Source organism: Felis catus, chromosome B4, assembly GCF_018350175.1.
Source record: "Felis catus isolate Fca126 chromosome B4, F.catus_Fca126_mat1.0, whole genome shotgun sequence".
In the NCBI taxonomy this organism is placed as follows: Eukaryota; Metazoa; Chordata; class Mammalia; order Carnivora; family Felidae; genus Felis; species Felis catus.
This window is the reverse complement of record NC_058374.1, coordinates 135,146,824-135,167,846: the sequence shown is the minus strand read 5'-3', so window position 1 is coordinate 135,167,846 and position 21,023 is coordinate 135,146,824. Positions and strand designations below refer to the sequence as shown.

The window sequence follows — 21,023 nt, the reverse complement described above, 5'->3', positions numbered from 1 at the left end:
GGCTCCCCACCCCGCTGCTTACAGTCAACTGAGGCTCAGTGGAGGGCCTGGACCTCTTTCCTCACTTGCAGTAATAAGGAAGCTCCACCATTTCCCCTGCAGGAGTGGTCTCAAAGGAAGCTACCTTAAAAAAAAAAAAAAAGTTTAGGGGCACCTGGGTGGCCTTGTCAGTTAAGCTTCGATTTCAGTTCAGGCCATGATCTCATGGGTGAGTTCAAACTAGCCCTGTGGCTGGGCTCTATGCTGACAGCTCAGAGCCTGGAACCTGCTTCGGTTGTGTCTCTTTCTCTCTGCCCCTCCCCTGCTCGCACTCTGTCTGTCTGTCACTCTCTCTCTCCTCCCAAAAATAAATTATAAAAACATTAAAAATTTTTTTCTTTAAGTTTAAATAAGATCCAGGGTCTCCTAACATAATATCCAAAATGTCCAGGTTTCAATAAAAAAAAAAAAAAAAATCACTCATCATGCCCAAAACAAAGAGTATCTTAAACTGAACAGAAAAAAAAAAAAAAAAATCACTAGATGCCAACAGCAAGATGATAAAGGCAGAATTATCTGTAAAGATTCTAAAGCAGTCATCGTAAACATGCTTCAACAAGCATTTATGAACATGCCTGAAACAAAATAAAAAATAGAGTCTCAGAGGGGCGCCTGGGTGGCGCAGTCGGTTAAGCGTCCGACTTCAGCCAGGTCACGATCTCGCGGTCCGTGAGTTCGAGCCCCGCGTCGGGCTCTGGGCTGATGGCTCAGAGCCTGGAGCCTGCTTCCGATTCTGTGTCTCCCTCTCTCTCTGCCCCTCCCCCGTTCATGCTCTGTCTCTCTCTGTCCCAAAAATAAATAAACGTTGAAAAAAAATTAAAAAAAAAAAAAAAAGAAAAAAGAAATAGAGTCTCAGCAAAGAAACACTAGATAGAAAGAAGAACCAGATAGCGATTCTAGAACAATAATTGAAATAAAAAGCTCCGCGAATGGGCTCAAAAGCAGAAAGGAGGGGACAGGAAAAAAAGCCAGTGAACTGGAAGGTAAAACAATAGAAATTATCCAGTCTGAACCACAAAAACAGACTGAGGAAAAAACAAGGAGAGTATCAGGGACGTGTGGGGCTATTTCAAAAGATCAAACACCATGTTATCCGGATGTTAGGAGAGAAGGAAGAGGGCAGAGCTGAACAAATACTCAAAGAAAACTCTCCAAATTCGGTGAAAGGCATAAAATGACAGACTCAAGAAGCTGAGTGAACTCCAAACAGGATAAATCCAAACAAGTTTACACCAAACACATCATGGTCAAACTTCTGAAAACTAAATAAAGGAGAAATCTTAAGAGTAGCCAGAAGAAGGGCGCCTGGGGGGCTCAGTCGGTTAAGCAGCCGACTTCGGCTCAGGTCATGATCTCACAGTCTGTGAGTTCGAGCCCCGCGTCGGGCTCTGCGCTGACAGCTCGGAGCCTGGAGCCTGCTTTGGATTCTGTCTTCCTCTCTCTCTGCCCCTAAGCCACTCGCATTCTGTCTTTGTCTCTCTCAAAAATAAATAAACATTAAAAAAAAAAAAAAAAGAGTAGCCAGAGGAAAAGCAACTCCTTACCTACGTGGGAAAATCAACTCAAATGAGAGCTGATTTCTCATCAGAGGCCACAGACGCCAGAAGAAAGTGCTACAACATTTTCAAGTGTTGAAATGTCAACCCAGAATCCCATATCCAATGAAAATGTCCTCTCATTGGATGTTGGAAGAAATCAGGAAATTCCCAGATAAAGGAAAACTAAGAGAATTTGTCACCAACTGATATGCTCAACTGACTTCTGGTAAAGGTGCAAAAGCAATTCAGTGGAGGAAAACTAGCTTTTTAACAAATGGTTCTGGAGTAATTGGACATCTACAGGCAATAAAAAAAAAAAAAAGAATATCTAAATCTAACATGTTATACCAAAGTTAATTCAAAATGAAAAATGCACCATGTATTTAAATATAAAACAGAAAACTTTTATTTGTTTTAAAGTTTTATTTGTGGGGCGCCTGGGTGGCGCAGTCGGTTAAGCGTCCGACTTCAGCCAGGTCACGATCTCACGGTCCGTGAGTTCGAGCCCCGCGTCGGGCTCTGGGCTGATGGCTCGGAGCCTGGAGCCTGTTTCCGATTCTGTGTCTCCCTCTCTCTCTGACCCTCCCCCGTTCATGCTCTGTCTCTCTCTGTCCCCCCAAAAAAATAAATAAACGTTGAAAAAAAAATTTAAAGTTTTATTTGTTTAAGTAATCTCTACCCAACATGGGGCTCGAACTCAGAACCTCAAGATCAAAAGTCACATGCTCTTCCAACTGAGCCAGCCAGGCACCCCCAAACATAAAACCTTTAGAGAAAACAAACAAACAGATACTCTTCTGAATGTAGGGCTTGGCAAAATGTTCAATTTGACACCAAAAGCATAATCCATTAAAGGAAACGACAGTGGCAAGAGGGGCTGGGGGTAGTGGGTAGCCTTTAACCTACATCTATATCAACACATCCGCCCCAATAAAGTAATATGGTTTGCTACAGAATATTGACGTTTTCTTAATTTGGAGTAAAATGTTTAATGTAAGTGTAAATAGGGGCTTAGATGCAAACACAGGACCAAGACAATCTCCTGGATACAATCTACCCCACCTCCACCCTCAACAACACTGCTACCCTTCACTGGCTCGTGATCACTAGGATTGATGATCCCTAGTGATAGGGATCACAATGTGATCACATGTGATAGGGATTGAGGTTACAGAAGTTAACAGGCTTAGGGGCCCCTGGGTGGCTCGGTTGGTTGAGCGTCTGACTTTGGCTCAGGTCATGATCTCGTGGTTCGTGAGTTCGAGCCCCACGTCAGGTTCTGTTCTGACAGCTCAGAGCCTGGAGCCTGCTTCGGATTCTGTGTCCCCTCTTTCTCTGCCCCTTCCCCACTAGTGCTCTGTCTCTCTCAAAAATAAATGAAAAAAAAATTTTTTTAAGTTAACAGGATTCTCATAATCTGATTGGTAGACACAGGAAAGAAAACCAATACTTATCAAACATCCGTGTGCCTCGAAACACTCTCCCAGGCACTTCACATTATCTAGATTATCTCACTTACTCCTCACAACCCTGGGTGGTAGCCACCATTATCCCCATTTTACAGATGTGGAAACCAGAGTTCATGGGGGAAAGGTAACTTGACGTACAGCTTGTAACTGGTATCAGGAACTGACAATGAATGTTTTTCACCATATACTACATTGCTTCTAATTCTACAGAGGTATTTCTTTTCTGTACTGTCCTATTTCCCAATCTTCTAAAGTCATTTTTTAATTTTTTTTTAACATTTATTTATTTTTCAGACAGAGAGAGAGAGAGCATGAACGGGGAAGGGTCGGAGAGGGAGAGGGAGACACAGAATCTGAAACAGGCTCCAGGCTCTGAGCAGTCAGCCCAGAGCCCGACGCGGGGCTCGAACTCACATACCGCGAGATCGTGACCTGAGCCGAAGTCGGACGCTTAACCGACTGAGCCACCCAGGCGCCCCTAAAGTCATTTTTAATAAAGACAAATAGGGTTGTTTTTTTTTTTCTTTCTCTTTTTAAGGTGATGAGAGCAAGAAGGCATTAGTATCTGGGCTTTACACATTTGAGAAATCATCAGATTCCATGTTTCCAGCAGCTTTATTGAGATATAATTAACATAACGTAGAACTTATCCTCCATCCGTGTTAAGTGCACAATGTAATGAATTTTAGTTTATTTACAAAGTTGTACACTGTGCCACAAACTAATTTTAGAGTATTTCCATCAGCCTCAACAGAAACCTCATGCTACATTCACTCCTCATTTCCACTCAGCCCACTCGTCTATATAGATTTGACTTTTCTGAACCCTTCATATAATTGAAATCATACGTGTTTTGTATCTAGCTTTTTCCATTTAGCATAATGTCTTCAAGGTTCATCATAGCTACAAAGTATTCCATTGTATGGATATGCCACATTTTGTTTATCCTTTTTTTTTTTTTTTTTAGATCCATCCAATTCACAGATTTTTGGTTACTGTGAATAATGCTGCTATGAACATTTGTTTATATGTCTTTGTACGGACAAACGTATTCATTTCTTCTGGGTAGATACCTACGATTGAAATTGTTGGATCACATAGTGTTTAACTTTTCTTCTATAACTTTTCTTTAACTTTTCTTCTTTAACTTTTCTTCTAGGGATACATTTATTTATTTTTTAAAGTTTATTTATTTATTTTCAGAGCGAGTGAGAGTGGAGGAGGGGCAGGGAGAGAAATCCCAAGCAGGCTCTGTGCTGACAGCACAGCCCCAACGTGGGGCTCGATCTCCCCAACCGTGAGATCGTGACCTGAGCCGAGATGGAGAATCAGATGCTTAACGGACTGAGCCACCCAGGTGTCCCTACGCTAAACTTTTTAAGAAACTGCCAGACTGGTTTCCGACGTGGCTGCATTATTTCACATTCCCGCCAGCAGTGAAGGAGAGTTCCAATTTCTCCACATCCTCGCCAACACTGACTATTGTTTCTCTTCTGTTCTGGGCATTCGAGTGAGTGAGAAATGGCATCTTGTTATGGTTTTGACTTGTGTTTACCTAATGACTAACAATGCTGAGTGTCTTTTCATGTTATTTGTTGATCGTTGTGGCTCTTCTTTGGAGAAACAGCTATTCACATCCTTTGCCCATTAAAAGAATAAGACTTTGGGGCGCCTGGGTGGCTCAGTCAGTTGAGCGTCCGACTTCAGCTCAGGTCATGATCTCAGGGTTCGTGGGTTCGAGACCTACATCGGGCTCTGTGCTGATGGCTCAGAGCCTGGAGCCTGCTTCAGATTCTGTGTCCCCCTCTCTCTCTGCCCCTCCCCTACTCATGCTCTGTCTCTCTCTGTCTCAGAAATAAACATTAAAAAAAAAAAAAAAAAGAATAAGACTTTATTTTTTGGAGCAGTTTTAGTTTCACAGCCAAACTGAGTGGAAAGTACAGAGATTTCTCATATACGCCTTCCCCCCCACCCCCAGGCTCCCCTACTATCAATATCCCCCATCACAGCGCAACATTCGGTACAATCGGTGAACACGGACATATCATTGTCATCCAAAGCCCATAGTTTGCATTTCGGTTCACTCTATGGGTTTGGACAAAGGTACATGACATGTATCTACCACTATAATATCATACAGAGTCTCATTGGCCTAAAAATCCTGTGTTGCGCCTATTCATTCATTGATTCCCCCCACCCCCTCCCCGCCAGGCCCTAGCAACCAATGATCTGTTTATTGTCTCCATAGTTTCCTCTTTTTCCGTTAAGCCTTGTAGCTGGAATTATACCGTATACAGCCTTTCCAGGTTGGCTTTTTTCACTTAGTAATATCCGTTTAGCTGTCCCCCGTGCCTTTTCATGGCTCGATAGCTCATCTCTTTCTAACGCTAAAGAACACTCCACTGTCCGGATGTACAAAAGTGTATTTACCCATTCACCTCCTGAAGGACTTCTTGGTTGCTCCCAAGTTTTGGGAATTATGAATAAAGCGGCTGTAAACCTCTGTGTGCAGGTTTTGGGGTGGACAAAAGTTTTCAACTCCTACCCATCACACCAAGGAGCGCGATCGCCGGATCATATGGTAAGAGTGCGATCACTTTTGTGAGAAACCGCCAAGCCGACTTCCGCAGTGGCTGTATGATTCTGCATTCTCACCAGCGATGAGAGGGAGCTCCTTCCTGCTGCTCCACATCCTCACTGCCATGCGGTGCTGTCGCCCTGGCTTGTTTTTAAATTGGGCTATTTGTCTTTTTATTGTCGAGTTGTAAGAATCTTTTACATGTTCTAGATATAAGTGCTTTATAGAATATATGATTGGCAAATAGTTTCTCCCCAGTTTGTGGGTTGTTTTAGGGGCCTTTTTTTTTCGTTGAAAAAAAAAATAATTCATGATAGTTACTAAATTCACGATAGTGGTTACTCCTGGAGGAGGCAGGAGCATGGAGCGGGTTAGACTGCGGCAAGGAGATATAATGATGTAGGTGCTGTGAAAGACAGAGCACAGACTCCGGGGTCAGCTCCTGGGTCTCAAACCAACCCTGTCAAGTAACTTCAGCTCTCCGTCTCAGTTTTCTCATCTGTAAAATGGGTCTAACAGTGCTTATTCCACTGGTGTGGTGTGATGCATAAACAAGTTAATGCCCCTGGAGAACTTAAGCCAGTGGCTGTCAAGAACACAGTATGCTTATATAAACTTCTTAAGGTGGGCACGGAGGTGCTGAAGTTTCCATTTTCTTATAATGCTTTAAACTTGAAGACGGTGCATGCTTTCTTTTAACGCACAGCACACTTAAATGCACAGATTCATTTTAAAAGGTACTACAGGAACAAAAATCTGATTCTTAACCCTTTCGAATGGGAGAGCCTGGGACAGATGCCAGGGCCATGTTCCATGCTGGCTGACCTCAGCCCTGGCTCCTGCTCCTCCCCCAACACACTCACAAGGTGCCTCCCAGCTGCGCTTGGAGGTCAGGACAGGAGGGTCACATCAGGTAGCAGGTGGCCCAGACCCTACACCTCAGTTTCCTCACCTGTAGAAAAGGGGTGCTAACAGAACCTCTCTGATCCATGAGTTTAAATACGCCCAGGTAGAATACCTAGTGCACGTTAACTGTTACTTTTCCCTTGGCACGTCAGGGCTCCCCGGGATGGTCAGGGGTAACCTCAATGCCAGCAACGACGGGGATACCCAGGATGGATAATGCAAGGCTCCTTCCAGCCCCAAATTTCTAGGCTGTTTTTCAGAGAGATCCACATTTTGGCATGAAAATATTCTTGCATAAAATGGGGCTGATGATAGAACCTACCTTCCCAGGGTGTGGAGAAGCGCCCCGAAGCTAATGGCCAGGAAAACGCTTTGGCATCTACACAGCCCTTGCAAAGAGTTGGTTTATAGGGGGGGAAAAAATGTTGTCGCAGAAAAACCGCACAGGGGCCAGGCCATCGCCACGACAGCCCAGGTGCCACGTGTGCCTCCGCCGCCCTTTGGGGCCAAGGCCAGCGCCGCGAGGCTGACCGGCGAAGCTCTGCGACGCCCGCGCGCCCCCAGGCGCAACCAAAGGAGCGAGGCGGGCAGGTGGCCAGCGCCACGCTGGGGGAGGCCGGGCAGCAGCTCGACGGCCACCCTGGCGCTCGAGCGTCCCCTGGAGGCGCGATTATGCCACGCTTAGGACTACCAATGTCTGAGCTGAAGTTTCCGCACAGGAGCATGCGCAGCCCCCAGCGGCCATCACCGAGGCCTCCCAGCCAATCAGAGAGCTCGACAGCTCTCCTCCCGCCTACCCGTGACGTTTAGGGGCATGGCGTTCAGTTTTAGCCAATGAGAAAAGATTTTCGTCCTTAGGCTGTACTCGCGGGAGGGGTTTCCTTAGCAAGATGGCGGCGAGCGGCCTCCGGCGAGCTGCAGTCGCGGCTCCCACTTCAGTGAAACCCATTTTTAGTCGGGACATGAACGAAGCCAAGCGGAGGGTGCGCGAGTTGTACCGCGCCTGGTATCGAGAGGTGCCGAACACTGGTGAGAGGCAGCGGCGCACGCGGGGCTCCGGATGCAGTCGCCCAAGGTCGCAGCCGTCCTGGCCTCCCATTTCTCCCAGGACGAGCTGAGGTCACCGGCTTGGGAACAGGCGACTCTGGGTGCTTCAGGGGAGGAGGGTCCCTCGAGCATTAGTGGACCGGATCTGGCGGCCGCGCCCGAGTCAGACCAGCCGTGCCCCGCATCCGGATCGCGCTTCTAGGCGCCCTGGGCGCTTTGGCCCTTTAGTAATTCTTACCGAACCCGTGGGAGGGAAAGCAGGGACTGTCATTGACGTGTTTCATTTTACAGATGAGGCACCTAGAGGCGAAGTGACGCCCCTGAGGCCCAGAGCCAGCTCTTGTTGGATCTGGAACCCAAAGTCAACCGTAGAGTTCCTGAATATATGTTCAGGTGCCCATTAGGTTATGTAAACACAGTGGCCGTAGGACTTGAGCGATCATCCCCCCACACAAAAACAGACAACCAGAGAAGGGACGTGATTTTCCCAAGGTCATCCAGTTAAGTCAGTGATGCCTCTTCCAGTCCAGGTGAGATGAGTGTCCTCCCGTTTCCCGTTTCCCAAGCTTGTTCCCTAGATCTGTCTGTGTGTAGTATTTCTCAGGAACTCCTCCCCCACCCCACTAATGGCCTGCTCCCTACTACCTCCCTGCCCCCTGCCTTCACTTAGATGTCGGAGAACCAACCTGTTCACCTGAAGGACTGAAATAGAAGCTCCCTGGGTACAGAGATTCTGTTTCTTATTTTGGTATTCCCCCTCGGTGCTGCCTGTTGTACTTAGTGAAAGGAAGATTGGGGGGAATTCCACTAAACCGTCAAGGGCAGCACGGGCTGTCGATATTTTATTGTGTTGATTGGATTTAGTTTAGTTTGATGTGGACTGTCACTGCCAGTCTGAGAGGGGAGGTGTTTTTAAGCGAGTTGGAGCATAATAGCACCCTTCTGGGCTGCCTCTTCCCTGCCTGTGAGAAGCAATCGAATGTGGTGGTTACAGAGACTTGCCTCCAGACCTTGCCCCTTAATATAGCTGTATGACCTTGAGCAAATTATTTCATCTTGCTGTGCCTCAAGTTTCCTCATCTGTAAAGTGAGCATCATGATAGTACCTTCTTCAGAGAGTAGCCCTTATTAAATAGGAAATATGTCTAAAGTGCTTAGGGTAAGTCCTGGCACTTAGTTAGGCATGCATTGAATGTTGGCTGCTACTGTTATTATTATTATTATTATTATTATTATTATTATCACTGTTATTTATAGCAGGAGCCTCCATGCAGAATCCAGTGTTTTTTTTTTTTTTTTTTTTTTCATCTTTATTTATTTATTTTCGAGAGAGAGCAAGAGAGGGAGAGAGAGGGAGAGAGAGAGAATCCCAGACAGGCTCCGGCGCTGGATCTCACAAACCATCAGATCATGACCCCAGCTAAAATCAAGAGTCAGATGCTTAACTGACTGAGCCACCCAGGTGCCCCAGAATCCAATTTTTTTGATGTATGAGAACTGTTTGTTCCCCAGTGTCCCTGAGTTTTTGAGAGGTTGCCAATGACCAGAACTTAGACCCACAGGATACTAGGGAGGGAGAAACTTGAGTGCACTGCTGGTTTGGGGACTGCAAATTTAAATGCCTTCAGGGGGCAGGTGGATAATAGGTATAGGGGAGTGACTGTAGCAAGGGTGTGCGGATGTGTGGGGGGTGGGGGCGGTGTATTCAATTGCAGATGTTTAAAAACAATGTTTGCCTGGCAGAATACTTCTGTGAGTGTCTAGAACCCTTTCTTGTTGCAGAGAGGAGCAGGAGGTGGGGAACAAGACCCAGATGCAGGAAGAATGGTTTGCGTAGGGTTAAAAAAAAAAAAAAATCCGGTGGCTGAGTTGAGGATAGATCCACTTATCCACTCTCAGGAACCAGCTCTTTTTAAACCATCCCCTCCCAGGAATTCCCCACAAATACTGTTCGGGAAGATAAACCCAGAGTCGGAAAGGTCCTGACAGGAGGAGCCTAGAGAGCAAGGGAAGGGATGAGAGGGAAGGGGCTAAGGGGGTGGTACATTCTTATGGGGAGGATTGGTGGTCTGTAGCTGGTCAGTTGCTCAGGCCTGTGTCTACACCAATGTCATACTGTCCATCATTGGGATTCCAGCTGAGGAACCAAAGCAAAGAATTGGGAATAAGTAATAGCATTTATAGTAACTAACGTTTATTGAATTGCATACCTAGAGCCCAGCATTATGCTAAATGCTTTACATTGCTTTCTTTTAGGGTAGGTTCTGATCGTTTCCCTGTCTTTCAGAGAAGAAAACCGAGGCATGTAAATGTATCTCACATCACACCATTAGTAAGGGGAGGAGCGTGACATAGGAGACCCTGACTGTCCAGCTGTTACACCTGGCTCCTGCTGTGGTTTTCCCTGAATCTCAGGGGACCCAGTTATGCCGCACTTGGAGAGCAGCCACGTGCCTGGGTGGTGGCTGCCTTGCGTGGGAACACAGGGACTGAACTACCTGCCGAATCCCTCCACTGAAAAAATATTAACCTGAGGCTTAGTGGTTACAGAACAGGAGACTTTCTGTAGAAACCATTTAATTTCCATTTCATCGGGTATCTCTTGTACTACAGGGTCAGTACTAAATGCTTAGAGATACAAATGTGAATAAAACAACCCTGCCTTCAGGGGTCTTATGGACTAGTCAGGAAGATCGGCATATATCCAGATTATTAAAACTTAAAATAGATATATGGGGAATAAGTGCTGAAAATTTTAACAACTAACATTTGCATTAGCTTTACTGTTTACAAGATGTTGTCACTTGAGTTTTGCCATGTTCCTATAAAGGAATTAAGTCAGAGGTTATTTTTTTTCCTATTTAAAAAAAATTTTTTAATGTTTATTTATTTTTGAAGGAAAGAGAGACAGCGTGAGGGGGGGAGGGGCAGAGAGAGGGAGACACAGAATCCGAAGCAGGCTCCAGGCTCTGAGCTGTCAGCACAGAGCCAGACACGGGGCTTGAACCCATAAACCACGAGATCATGACCTGAGCCGAAGTCAGAGGCCCAACCAACTGAGCCTCCCAGGTGCCCCATTCTTTCCTATTTTTAATTTTTTTTATTTTTTATTTTTCTTTTCAAAAAAATTTTTTTAATGTTTTTTATTTATTTTTGAGACGGAGAGCATGAGCAGGGGAGGGGCAGAGAGAGGGGGAGACACAGAATCCGAAGCCGGCTCCAGGCTCTGAGCTGTCAGCACAGAGTCCGACGCGGGGCTCGAACTCACGGAGTGTGAGATCATGACCCGAGCCAAAGTCGGACGCTCAACCGACTGAGCCACCCGGGTGCCCCTCTTTCCTATTTTTTAGATGAGGAAACAGGCTAAGGAGGCTGTACCCTAGGTAAGGTCATAGTTCACAGAGGTGCGGAGACCTTGCCCAGCTTGTTTGACCCCTAAGCCCATGCTCTTTTCCAGCACACTGGGCTGCCTTCCCATCTAAGGATCTGCCAGCGCCTGTTATGAACGCTACCAAGATGAACTGGAGCAAACAGCTGAGAACCACATCACCGTCTTCCTTTCTTAACGTGTCAGAGCCTTTCTGACTCAGAAGAACCTTAACAGTAACTTTGGGAAAACACACAGAGGCTGTAGAAAAGGCACCTTCATCCAGAAGGGCCACATTGATGTCTTCCTCTTGAGCCTCTCAGATCTTTCAAATTGCAGTTTAAATATTCAGAATTCGAAGCATAAGCCAAAGAGCAGTTGGAATTAATTTATACCAGGGTTTCTTGACCCATTTGTGCTGGATAATTCTTTGTTGTGGGGGCGGTCCTGTGCATTGTAGATTAACAACATCTCTGGCCTCTACCCACTGGATGCCAGTGACACTCTCTCCTTGGTTGTGACAACCAAAAGTGCCCCCAGACATTGCCAAATGTTCTGGTGGGCAAAATCATTGCTGGTTTAAGAACCACTGAGCTAGACCAAAGAACAATTCTGCAGGCTGTAGCTATTTACCTCCTGCAGCCTTTCTCACTGGTGGGGGGCATGTTTAAGGGGTTGGGATGGGAGGAGGGAGATTAGGAGAAAGCTATGGAACTTGTCTCTCTAGAGACAAGGGTTCTTAACCTCAGACGATGGGCATTCAGGGATCTGTGAACTGACACTGTAAGCAAAACTTGGCGTTTGTGCCTGTGAACATTTTCCTGAGGAGAAGGTTTGTCCACCTGATGCCCTGGTGTGTGGTTCAGGAGGTCATGAGGAATGAGAGCGGATGGACACCAGCTCCCCTGGTACAGAGGGACCTTGTTTTTTTAAACTCCCAAGGTTGGACAGGAATCTAATATAAAAATGCAGGAGAGATAAGCACTGACAGCAGGGGAAGATTCCTCATATTCATTGCCTTTAAAAAGCACCAGATTGTAAATTAAAAAAAACAGGGGCTTTTGGGTGGCTCAGTCAGTTAAGAGTCAGACTCTTGAGGGGCGCCTGGGTGTCTCAGTCAGTTAAGCATCTGACTTTGGCTCAGGTCATGATCTCACGGTTAGTGGGTTCGAGCCCCGCGTTGGGCTCTGTGCTGACAGCTCGGAGCCTGGAGCCTGCTTCAGATTCTGTGTCTCCTTCTCTCTCTGCCCCTCCCCAGCTTGTACTCTGTCTCTCTCGCTCTCAAAAATAAATAAACATTTAAAAAGTTGAGGGACGCCTGGGTGGCGCAGTCGGTTAAGCGTCCGACTTCAGCCAGGTCACGATCTCGCGGTCCGTGAGTTCGAGCCCCGCGTCGGGCTCTGGGCTGATGGCTCAGGGCCTGGAGCCTGTTTCCGATTCTGTGTCTCCCTCTCTCTCTGCCCCTCCCCCGTTCATGCTCTGTCTCTCTCTGTCCCAAAAATAAATAAACGTTGAAAAAAAAAAAGTTGAAAAAAAATGTTAAGAAAAAGAGTCAGACTCTTGATTTCCACTCAGGTCGTGATCTCACAGTTCGTGGGTTTAAGCCCAGCATCAGGCTCTGCACTGACAGTGCGGAGTCTGCTTGGGATTTTCTCTCTCTGCCCCTCCCTGCTGGCACACTCACTCTATCTCAAGATAAATAAACTTTAAAAAAAAAAAATAGAAAATTAAACATTAAAAACACTAAACCTGGATTCTAGGTCCAGGTTTGCCAATAGTATGACATCAGTCAGGTACCCACAGTGCTGTAGGCCCCAATCTCCCCAAGTGGAAAGGTTCTAAGTTCCTGGATGCTTGTTGGTTTGCATTTGTTTTTGTGTCTCTTTGTCTTATTATCCCTGTGTTTCCTCTTTTCTAAAATTCCTACTATGATACTGACTGTGGTGGGAACCTAGATTTAGAGCATCGACCATTTCTCGTGGTGCCAGTACTCCCACCACGATTGATTTTAAGCTGCCAAAGTGAAGTCACTGAAGGCCGATTTGGGAAGAGAGCCTCCATGAGAGCCAGCTCCATCACACCGCTGGAACCGAGTTGAACTCTTTCCAGTGGGAGTAATTTCTCTCCTCTGTTAACACCTATGAAGCCGGGATACAGCTTCTCCTGTTAGATTTCCACTGTTGCTTACTCCCTGGTTGGATCAGCACGGCATGGGATTTCCCTCAGCAGAAGCCTTATTTTTCTAACACTGTCGCTAAATTAGGAGTAGAGTTAAAGACTCAAACTTTATTGTTGATTAATTCAGTCACTACATAGCCCTCATGGTTTTCGGAGCTGGCTTTGAGAATCCTGTAGACTAGAGTGGACATGTCCCAGGAATGGCCACAATGCAAGGGATCCTCACCAAATGAGCACACAGGTCTCCTCAACCACAGGCTCATTCTAGACTGTGAGCCTTGTTTATGCCGTTCACTCAGCCTAATGCGCCCCCTCTTCCTAACTCCACCTACCACACAAGGCCCTGTTCGTGCCCTTGTTGTCATCAGCAAATCCACTGAAGGCTGACTTCCAGAGGATGGGAACACAAATGACCAAAACCTAATTTTCAAAGGACATAACATGGGCCTCCTCTGAAGTCCCAGGTCCCTAAGTCTGTGCCACTATTTTAGGCACTTCGGGATTGCTGAATATGGTGATTTTTCTTTGCATTCGTGGGTGGCTACCTCTGACTATAGAGTTTAAGAGAGTAGGAGTCCCATCGTAAACTACTCCTTCCTTCCCCCGAGTAACCTAATGTGGTGGTCGTCCCTGGCTGGACTGAAGCCCCTCCTCTCTGCACAAACACTCAGCAGCCTCCCTCAACCCCAAGCTTGTGTGCTGCACAGACCTATACCCCCATCACTGTTGGTTAATTTCAACCCTGTCCTCTTGCCAGTTGTTCTATGTAATAATCATGCTAACGTTTTTGAGAGCTTATTCCATGCCAGGCATGTTCTAAGCATCTTGTATCATCTCCAGGAATCCACAATGGCTCTGGGGTTATACATGCTCTTTTTTTTTTTTTTTTTTTTTTTTAATTTTTTAAGTTTATGTATTCACTGAGAGAGAGCACAAGCAGGGGGGAGGCAGAGAGAGGGAGGGAGAGAGAATCCCAAGCAGGCTCTACACTGTCAGTGCAAAGCCTGATGTGGGGCTTGAACCCACGAACCGTGAGATTATGACCTGGGCCAAAGGCAGATGCTTAATCAACTGAGCCACCCAGGCACCTCGCTCTTTTTTTTTTTTTTAATTTTTTTTAACATTTATTTATCATTGAGAGACAGAGAGCACGAGCAGAGGAGGGCCAGAGAGAGGAGGAAACACCGAATCCCAAGCAGGCTCCAGGCTCTGAGCTGTCAGCACAGAGCCTCACGCGGGGCTTGAACCCACAAACCGTGAGATCACGACCTGAGCCAAAGTCAGACAGTTAACCGACTGAGCCACCCAGGCACCCCAGGGGATTATACGTGCTCTTAATCATCCTCATTCACTCAGAAATAAATACTCTCAGGCACAGCAAAGTTAACGTTCGCAGGATCATGTAGGTGACAAGTTGACAGAGCTGGGGTTTGAAGCCAGGTTGTTGATATTCAAACTACACTATGCTGCCTCGGGTCTGGTCTCCTCAAACAAACTAAACTTGAGAGCAAGCGCCGTGTCTCACTCTTCTCTGCAGCCTCAAGCACCTAGTTTAGGGTCAAGCAAATACTTGGTGAATGAAACGAATGGGGAACCTGTTTGTGTCTATGAATATCCACTGACTCAATTTTTGTAAAACATGTCTTGATCATATAGTTTCTACCCTGAATCATGTTTTCTCTTTAGTGCACTTATTCCAGCTAGACATCACCGTGAAACAGGGACGGGATAAAGTCCGAGAAATGTTCATGAAGAATGCCCACGTCACGGACCCCAGGGTGGTTGATCTTCTGGTCATTAAGGTAACTGACCCCTCCTGGACTGACTTAAAAGAGCAGCCACCTTGTCCAGAGCTTCTCAGTCGTCCCGTTTGTCTCCCAAGCCTGAAAAGCAACTACTGGGTCAGCTACTTTTGCTTAGGGTTTCAAAGAAACGGATGAACTTAGAGGTTATCACCTCTAAGATTGTTCAAGAAAAAAAAAACATTGGGGTTTGCATTTTTAAAAAAGATGAGGAAAACATTTAAAAATTTTAAAAAAGGAGGGGGAGGCGCGTGGGTGGCTCAGTTGGTTAAATGTCCAACTTCTGCTCAGGTCATGATCTCACAGTTCGTGAGTTGAGCCCTGCATTGGGCTCTGTGCTGACAGCTCCGAGCCTGGAGCCTGCTTTGGATTCTGTGACTCCCTCTCTCTGCCCCTCCCCCGATCTCACTCTGTCTCTCTCTCTCTCTCTCTCTCTCTCTCTCTGAAAAATAAATAAACATTAAAAAAAAATTTTTTTTAATAAAAAAAGATGAGGAAAGTTTGAAATCTTCTTGAACCTCCTTCCTGGAAGTTACTGCTTCACTGGGTTGCTGCTTACAGCTGGAAGAGGCAGGCAGGTTAGCTGAACCCTGTGTACATAGTTCAAATCCCAGACCTGATTCTGGGTCTCCAGTCAGTCACATTAGCATCAGTGCATACTTTAGCACGGACCAGTACACCGCATGGAATGTTAAGCAGAAACCAGCCAGTCAGGTTAGGCAGTCATGGGGCAGGGGCCTACTGACCTGGGAGTCTCTCCTCTCGGAATCAGTTAGCTACAGAGTTAAAGAATATTGGAGAGGCCTTAGAGATCAGCTAGTACAACCACCTCGTTTTCCAGATGCCGAAATGTGGTCTAGACCGAGGATGTTACTTGCCCAGAGTCACTCGACAAGTCCGTGCAGAGCAGAGCACAGAATCCTGGCCTGTATGGTGGTATTCTTTCCAGCCACTCTGACTGAACACCTCTCCCCTCACCTGTGCAGGGAAAGATGGAACTGGAGGAAACAATTAACGTCTGGAAGCAGCGGACACACGTTATGCGGTTCTTCCATGAAACAGAAGCGCCGAGGCCGACGGATTTCCTGTCCAAGTTCTACATTGGCCACGACCCGTGACTCAGTGGAAAGGTGCATGTTGACATTTAAATATTTTAGAACACAAATAAACTCAGTATGTGATGGTCACTTCCTAATAGAATTCCACTGGTGAGCCAGGGGGAAGTTCTCCTTCTGCAGTCTCTCTCCCTTTTTGCCTGAACAAGTGGGGTCTTAGTATACACACCACCTGTTCTTTCCCTTTCCTCAAGTGTGGTGTTTCCTATAAATCAGACTCTCTTTTCTCAGAGCCTTGCATGTCAGTAAACAGGAAGGATGAGGCCATCTGCTCAGAAACCATCATTCCGGGTGTAAGGCTGGATGACTCTGTTAATTTAGCTGTGTTTCCACAGCCTCCAGGATAGCTTGGTGTCACGGCACAGATTATCCAAAATTAGCTCTTGCCGTTCGGGAACGATGAGAGTAACGCTGAGCGGCGCAGAGTTAGGGCTGACGGGCTGGGCTGCTCCTCCCTGGGCTCTGGAGAGAACGGCAGCTCAGGCCTGGCCCCTCTACCCGCAACAAGCGTCAGTTCTTAAAAGGACATGAGCTTCCTACCCAGTTAGGCGCTCTGCTAGGAACACAGCTGTTTAGTGCACAGACAACAGAAATAGCTCTACTGTTTGCAAATGGGACTGTGGCTCCAGGGACAGGAGAATCAGTGTTGACGCAGATTAAATAACTCATCTTTGTTTGCTTTTGGTGGTTCCTTCCCTGGGCGGCTAAATGCTGGAGATGGGTTCATTATTTGAGTACACGGGTCACCCTGGGCATTGCCACATTTTTTAGCACCAACAACCCCTTTACTATCTTTCCATCTAAGGAACCCAAGTTTTGAAAGATTCATTCTAAGAATGATGTTTTAAAATTTTTTAATTTATTTTTGAGAGAGAGAGATACAGAGCGCAAGGGGGTGGAGGAGATGGAGAGAGACACACACAGACTCTGAAGCAGGCTCCAGCCTTCAAGCGGTCAGCATAGAGCCCGATGCGGGGCTTGAATCCATGGACCGTGACATCATGACCTGAGCTGAAGTCGGATGCTTAACCAACTGAGCCACCCAGGCACCCCTAATAATGGTATTTCTAAGGAGTTTTAAACAAAGCTTATGATTAGCAGGTGAAAAGTAGCCAGCATTCCTCAACACAAAAAAAGCTGGAGGCTTTAGTTAGCCTGTGCATCTTTACTGAGGGGAAAGTTTCTGCTGGGCTTTTGTAAATAATGAAAATAGGTCCAAGGCACCCGTAATTACTTTCATAGCTCCAGAGGGGCCTGGGAATCTTGGGTTATAAATCAAAGACCTGTTATGTTCAGCTGCTAGAGAAAGGTCAGCAGGGACAGGAAACGGCAACTAGGGTCTTACTCATATTGAGACACTTCAGCCACCACTCAGTCATACAGAGCTGATATTTATTATGTTTATTCGTAAGTTGATGGTGCTCAGTGGATAGCACATTTTGGAGGAACCTCCCAGAGCCTGGGGATCTGGGGTGTGGTCACAGACGGTGCAGGAGGCTTCGCTGGAGTCAGGAGGCTGAGGGGTTTCCCTGGGCCCTTCTGCTGATAGGGAAGTAGGAGAGGCTATGAGGATCACCATATCTGAATTAAGTTAGGGCTGTCTCCTTTCTGTACTTCCTCCATGTCCTGTAAGAAAGGAAAGTAGCAGTGAACTGGGCACGGAGCAGCGCTCTATCCACGCACCAAAAAGAGAATTCCAGGGAGGTTCTACCAAACAAGGCAGGAGCAAGGCAGTTTTATTCTTTCATACATGTACTGAACATTCACCGGAGACCAGGCACTGGGGGCCCAAAGGTATAAAAGACATGTTCCTTGGGGCACATGGCTGGCTCAGCTGGTAGAGCATGAGACTCTCTTGACCTTGGGGTCATGAGTTCAAACCCTATACTGAGTGTAGAACTTACTTTAAAACAAAGCAAAACCCCCTGTCCCCTGCCAGGAGGAAGCTCATCGTCTAGTAGAATTTGGAGGTGTGTGTGTGCTTAAGTGTATAATAGTGTCACAAGAGGGACTGGGCAGAGGGCACAGCCTCACTTTCAGATGGAGGAATGAGGGAAGACTTCATCAAAGATCATGAAGAACTGGCGAAAGTAAGAGTAGTGAGAAATAGCCTTCCAATGGCAGGAAGAGTGAGCCACTGCTCGGGGGTGGGTAAGCCTGTCGGTAATTCAAGAAACAGTGAATAGTGGGGATAGGTGTGTGGTTGGGAATAGGGAAGATGCGGCTGGAATAAGAGGTGTGGCCAGATCATGTGACCAGATCATGGCAAGCCTTGAATCCCAGACTACGGAGCCAGAACTGTCTTTATCTACAACAGAGAGGCAGCCAAGCAGCCCACGTTAGAGCGCCAGAAGCCAAGACGCGAAAGGTGAAAAGGACAGGCGCCGGGGGAAAGGTTTGTGAACAGCCAGGTTGCGGTGCCTGTACAGCCTGTACAGGTACGGAGTTTGGTAACTTTGTGAACCATGGTGAGGATGTGCAGTTTCTAAATTTCAATGTGGAGAATGAAGCTGTTGGGGTGGGTGTCTAAAGCATATTAAACCGTTAAGAAAACTTAGGGGTTGAGAGAACGAGGGTACATAAAGGGCAAATAAAAAGGCTGGTTGGGATCAACTTAGTCGGAAAAGATCCCAGTGAAGTTCTAAGTCAGTAAGATAGTTGTCCTCATCCAATGTAGAGAAAAGGCAAAATAAAAACATCAGCCAAGTGAGTCACTTTATTAAGGGTCTGCACTTCTGCTTCAAGTGAGGGAAACTACTACAGGGCCAAACTGCATCACGGTTTAGATGCCCCACCCCACTTCCTGTTCCCAGTGCATGTAGGGGAAAAGAAGTCTTACCTGTTAGTCATCGTCGTCGTCATCCTCTGGGACAAAAATGTCATGCTCCTCAAGCAGAGCAGCAAAGTTCTTGCTAATGAGCGTCCCGACATAGAGAAAGGGGATCACAATGGAGAACACACGGAGAAGGCCGAAGGACATCTGCAGAGGGTCAGAGTGGTGGCTGTGAGTTCCAGAGCCCACTCTGGTGGGACCACAGGAGGCCCGGCCCTCAGGGGCACTCCTGTGGACCCCAGACCTGTGATAAGCAACTACTTGATTTTAAAGTCCTCGGAAAAAGAGCAAGAAAAATAATTCGAAGAATTGATAAGATGATGGTCATCAAAGTGCATACTGGGAAGAAAAGTATAAGGCATTCTAGACATCTAGAAATTAGGGCACAACCTGGTAATTACTTGCAGATACAAACAGGTAAGAAAGTACTAAGAGCTGGACTGTGGAAACAGAGCTCACCTCTACTTGAAGACACCGAATACGTGAAAATGGATTACAAAACAATGAGCAGGTACAGTGAAAGGATACAGTCCTTTAACTGATTCCCCAGGGCCTGAGAAGTTTAATTGCACCGCATTAAATGCTCAAAACAAGCATGTTTTGAAAAGTGAGCATGTCTTCACGCTAAAAGACTGGCTGTTTTAGATGGACTAAGGGAGTTTCAGTATAATCTCAACATATCCTCTCATATTTTCCTATGGAGTTTCCAAAAAAAATTTTTTTCAGCTGTGCCTTTTTATAAGGCAGCTCTTCCCCAGCATGGACCCTGCTGCTTCCCATGAAATAATCCTGAGCTCACTGGCCGGATTAGCTTTAAGAGAATTTGTTTTTGTTTTGTTAACTCCCACGCAGCACCGGAGTAAAAAAGCAAACTTGTTTGGCTTAAAGGGCTGTTTCCATTTTACTTAGAAAAATCCAAGGGTACTCAGGGCACGTGAGAGCATTCAGTGGTGGAAAAAATAGGACCTGGTGGAGGTGGGCGGGGGAGGAGGGTCGACCAGCAAGAAACCTGGATTCCAGGACCTGACGGGCTGCTCGCTTTGGAGCCTCACTGGCTTCACTGCTTTGGCCCGATTCTTCATTTGTAAAAACTGACTGTAATACCTCCCTGCACACCTCTCAGAGTTGCAACTTACATGAATTAAACACTAGGTCAAAACTCCTACGAAGAAAAGGTCTGTCCCACGTACAATTTATTTACAAAGTCCTTTCACAACTCGTGATTTCATCCCATCAACTCTGAGGCTGACAAGAACAGAGTGGTTACGTGATTTGTCTATACTGGGTGCATAGAGCCGAGTCTTGTGGCCCTGGAGAACTCGCGCACCGCGCTCCTCACGATAAGCTAGTGCAACGTGCAGGCCTCAGCTCTCGCTCCCCCACCCCTCCATCTGTCTCCTTGCGCCCAACTCAATCAACACCGGGATCTGACCCGACCATCTCCTCCCACCTGTCAAAATTCGCAGGGCATCATTGCTAAACTTTGTCCTTGATCCGTCTTCCGGTCTAAGGCGATTGTATGATTGGCCTTTGCACCTATCAGTCGGCGTCGACCCGCACACACTCCCCATAATGATTGGCCTCGGCCCCTTCGCCCCGCCTCCAGGCAGACACTCACTTTCACCGGTTTGGGCAAAATGGCGCCGCTGCGAGTAACGATGACTGACCTCGACGGTACCAGGCTCCGACCTGAGCCACCCCCTCCGGCGGAGACATCGCCACCTTTCCTCAAGCTCGGCCCGCTCCGTAAAGCCCCGGATCGGACGGATGCCAATGCCAGCCAGCGAGCCGCTGCGGACGCCATCTCCCAGCTCCGCCCCTAGCTCGGCACCCGGGCCCCACCGCCCAGCCCCTGTGACGTCCTCAGGGAGAGCACGGCCGCAAGCCTCGCGAGACCCTTGAGATCAGACGAGAGGCCCAGCTCTCACCCTTGCGCAGTGCGCCTAGTTCCCCTATGCGGTAGAAAAGAGGCGTTTGTTAACGGCCGGACGTGGTGACGTCACGAGGAGGCTGCCGATGCCCCAACAGCCGGCTGATTCTGGGCCTGCCGGGCGGGGTCTTCTGGCTGGCGGTCCTCGTGGACCCCTCGAATTGTTCACTCACCCAGAACAGCCAGGGTTTGGCAGAGTGGGTGATTGTTGAGAAGAGAAA

General features: G+C 47.1%; 2 protein-coding genes across 2 annotated transcripts; one reads left to right on the top strand and one right to left on the bottom strand.

Moving 5' to 3' along the window:
• The first annotated feature begins 7,390 nt into the window (after positions 1 to 7,390).
• NDUFA6 (NADH:ubiquinone oxidoreductase subunit A6) lies at positions 7,391 to 16,111 on the top strand. Its single transcript, XM_003989349.6, has 3 exons — positions 7,391 to 7,559; positions 14,809 to 14,924; positions 15,911 to 16,111. Exons 1-3 carry the CDS (start codon positions 7,421 to 7,423, stop codon positions 16,040 to 16,042), a joined length of 387 nt encoding a protein of 128 aa, XP_003989398.1. The 5' UTR covers positions 7,391 to 7,420; the 3' UTR covers positions 16,043 to 16,111.
• A 1,299-nt stretch (positions 16,112 to 17,410) lies between these two features.
• SMDT1 (single-pass membrane protein with aspartate rich tail 1) lies at positions 17,411 to 20,776 on the bottom strand. The gene is made up of 3 exons (XM_003989348.6): positions 20,491 to 20,776; positions 18,879 to 19,019; positions 17,411 to 17,665 (listed from the first exon to the last, which is right to left on the bottom strand). Exons 1-2 carry the CDS (start codon positions 20,674 to 20,676, stop codon positions 18,882 to 18,884), a joined length of 324 nt encoding a protein of 107 aa, XP_003989397.1. The 5' UTR covers positions 20,677 to 20,776; the 3' UTR covers positions 17,411 to 17,665; positions 18,879 to 18,881.
• Positions 20,777 to 21,023: the final 247 nt, after the last annotated feature.

Bases quoted from the DNA above. Each gene is read 5' to 3' on its own strand.
- SMDT1 (XM_003989348.6), bottom strand. From the start codon at position 20,676: ATGGCGTCCGCAGCGGCTCGCTGGCTGGCATTGGCATCCGTCCGATCC. The intron at 19,020-20,490 runs GTGAGTGTCTGC...GACCCTCTGCAG, and splicing joins TTTTGCCCAAACCGGTGAAA to ATGTCCTTCGGCCTTCTCCG.
- NDUFA6 (XM_003989349.6), top strand. From the start codon at position 7,421: ATGGCGGCGAGCGGCCTCCGGCGAGCTGCAGTCGCGGCTCCCACTTCA. The intron at 7,560-14,808 runs GTGAGAGGCAGC...TTTTCTCTTTAG, and splicing joins TCGAGAGGTGCCGAACACTG to TGCACTTATTCCAGCTAGAC. The intron at 14,925-15,910 runs GTAACTGACCCC...TCACCTGTGCAG, and splicing joins TTGATCTTCTGGTCATTAAG to GGAAAGATGGAACTGGAGGA.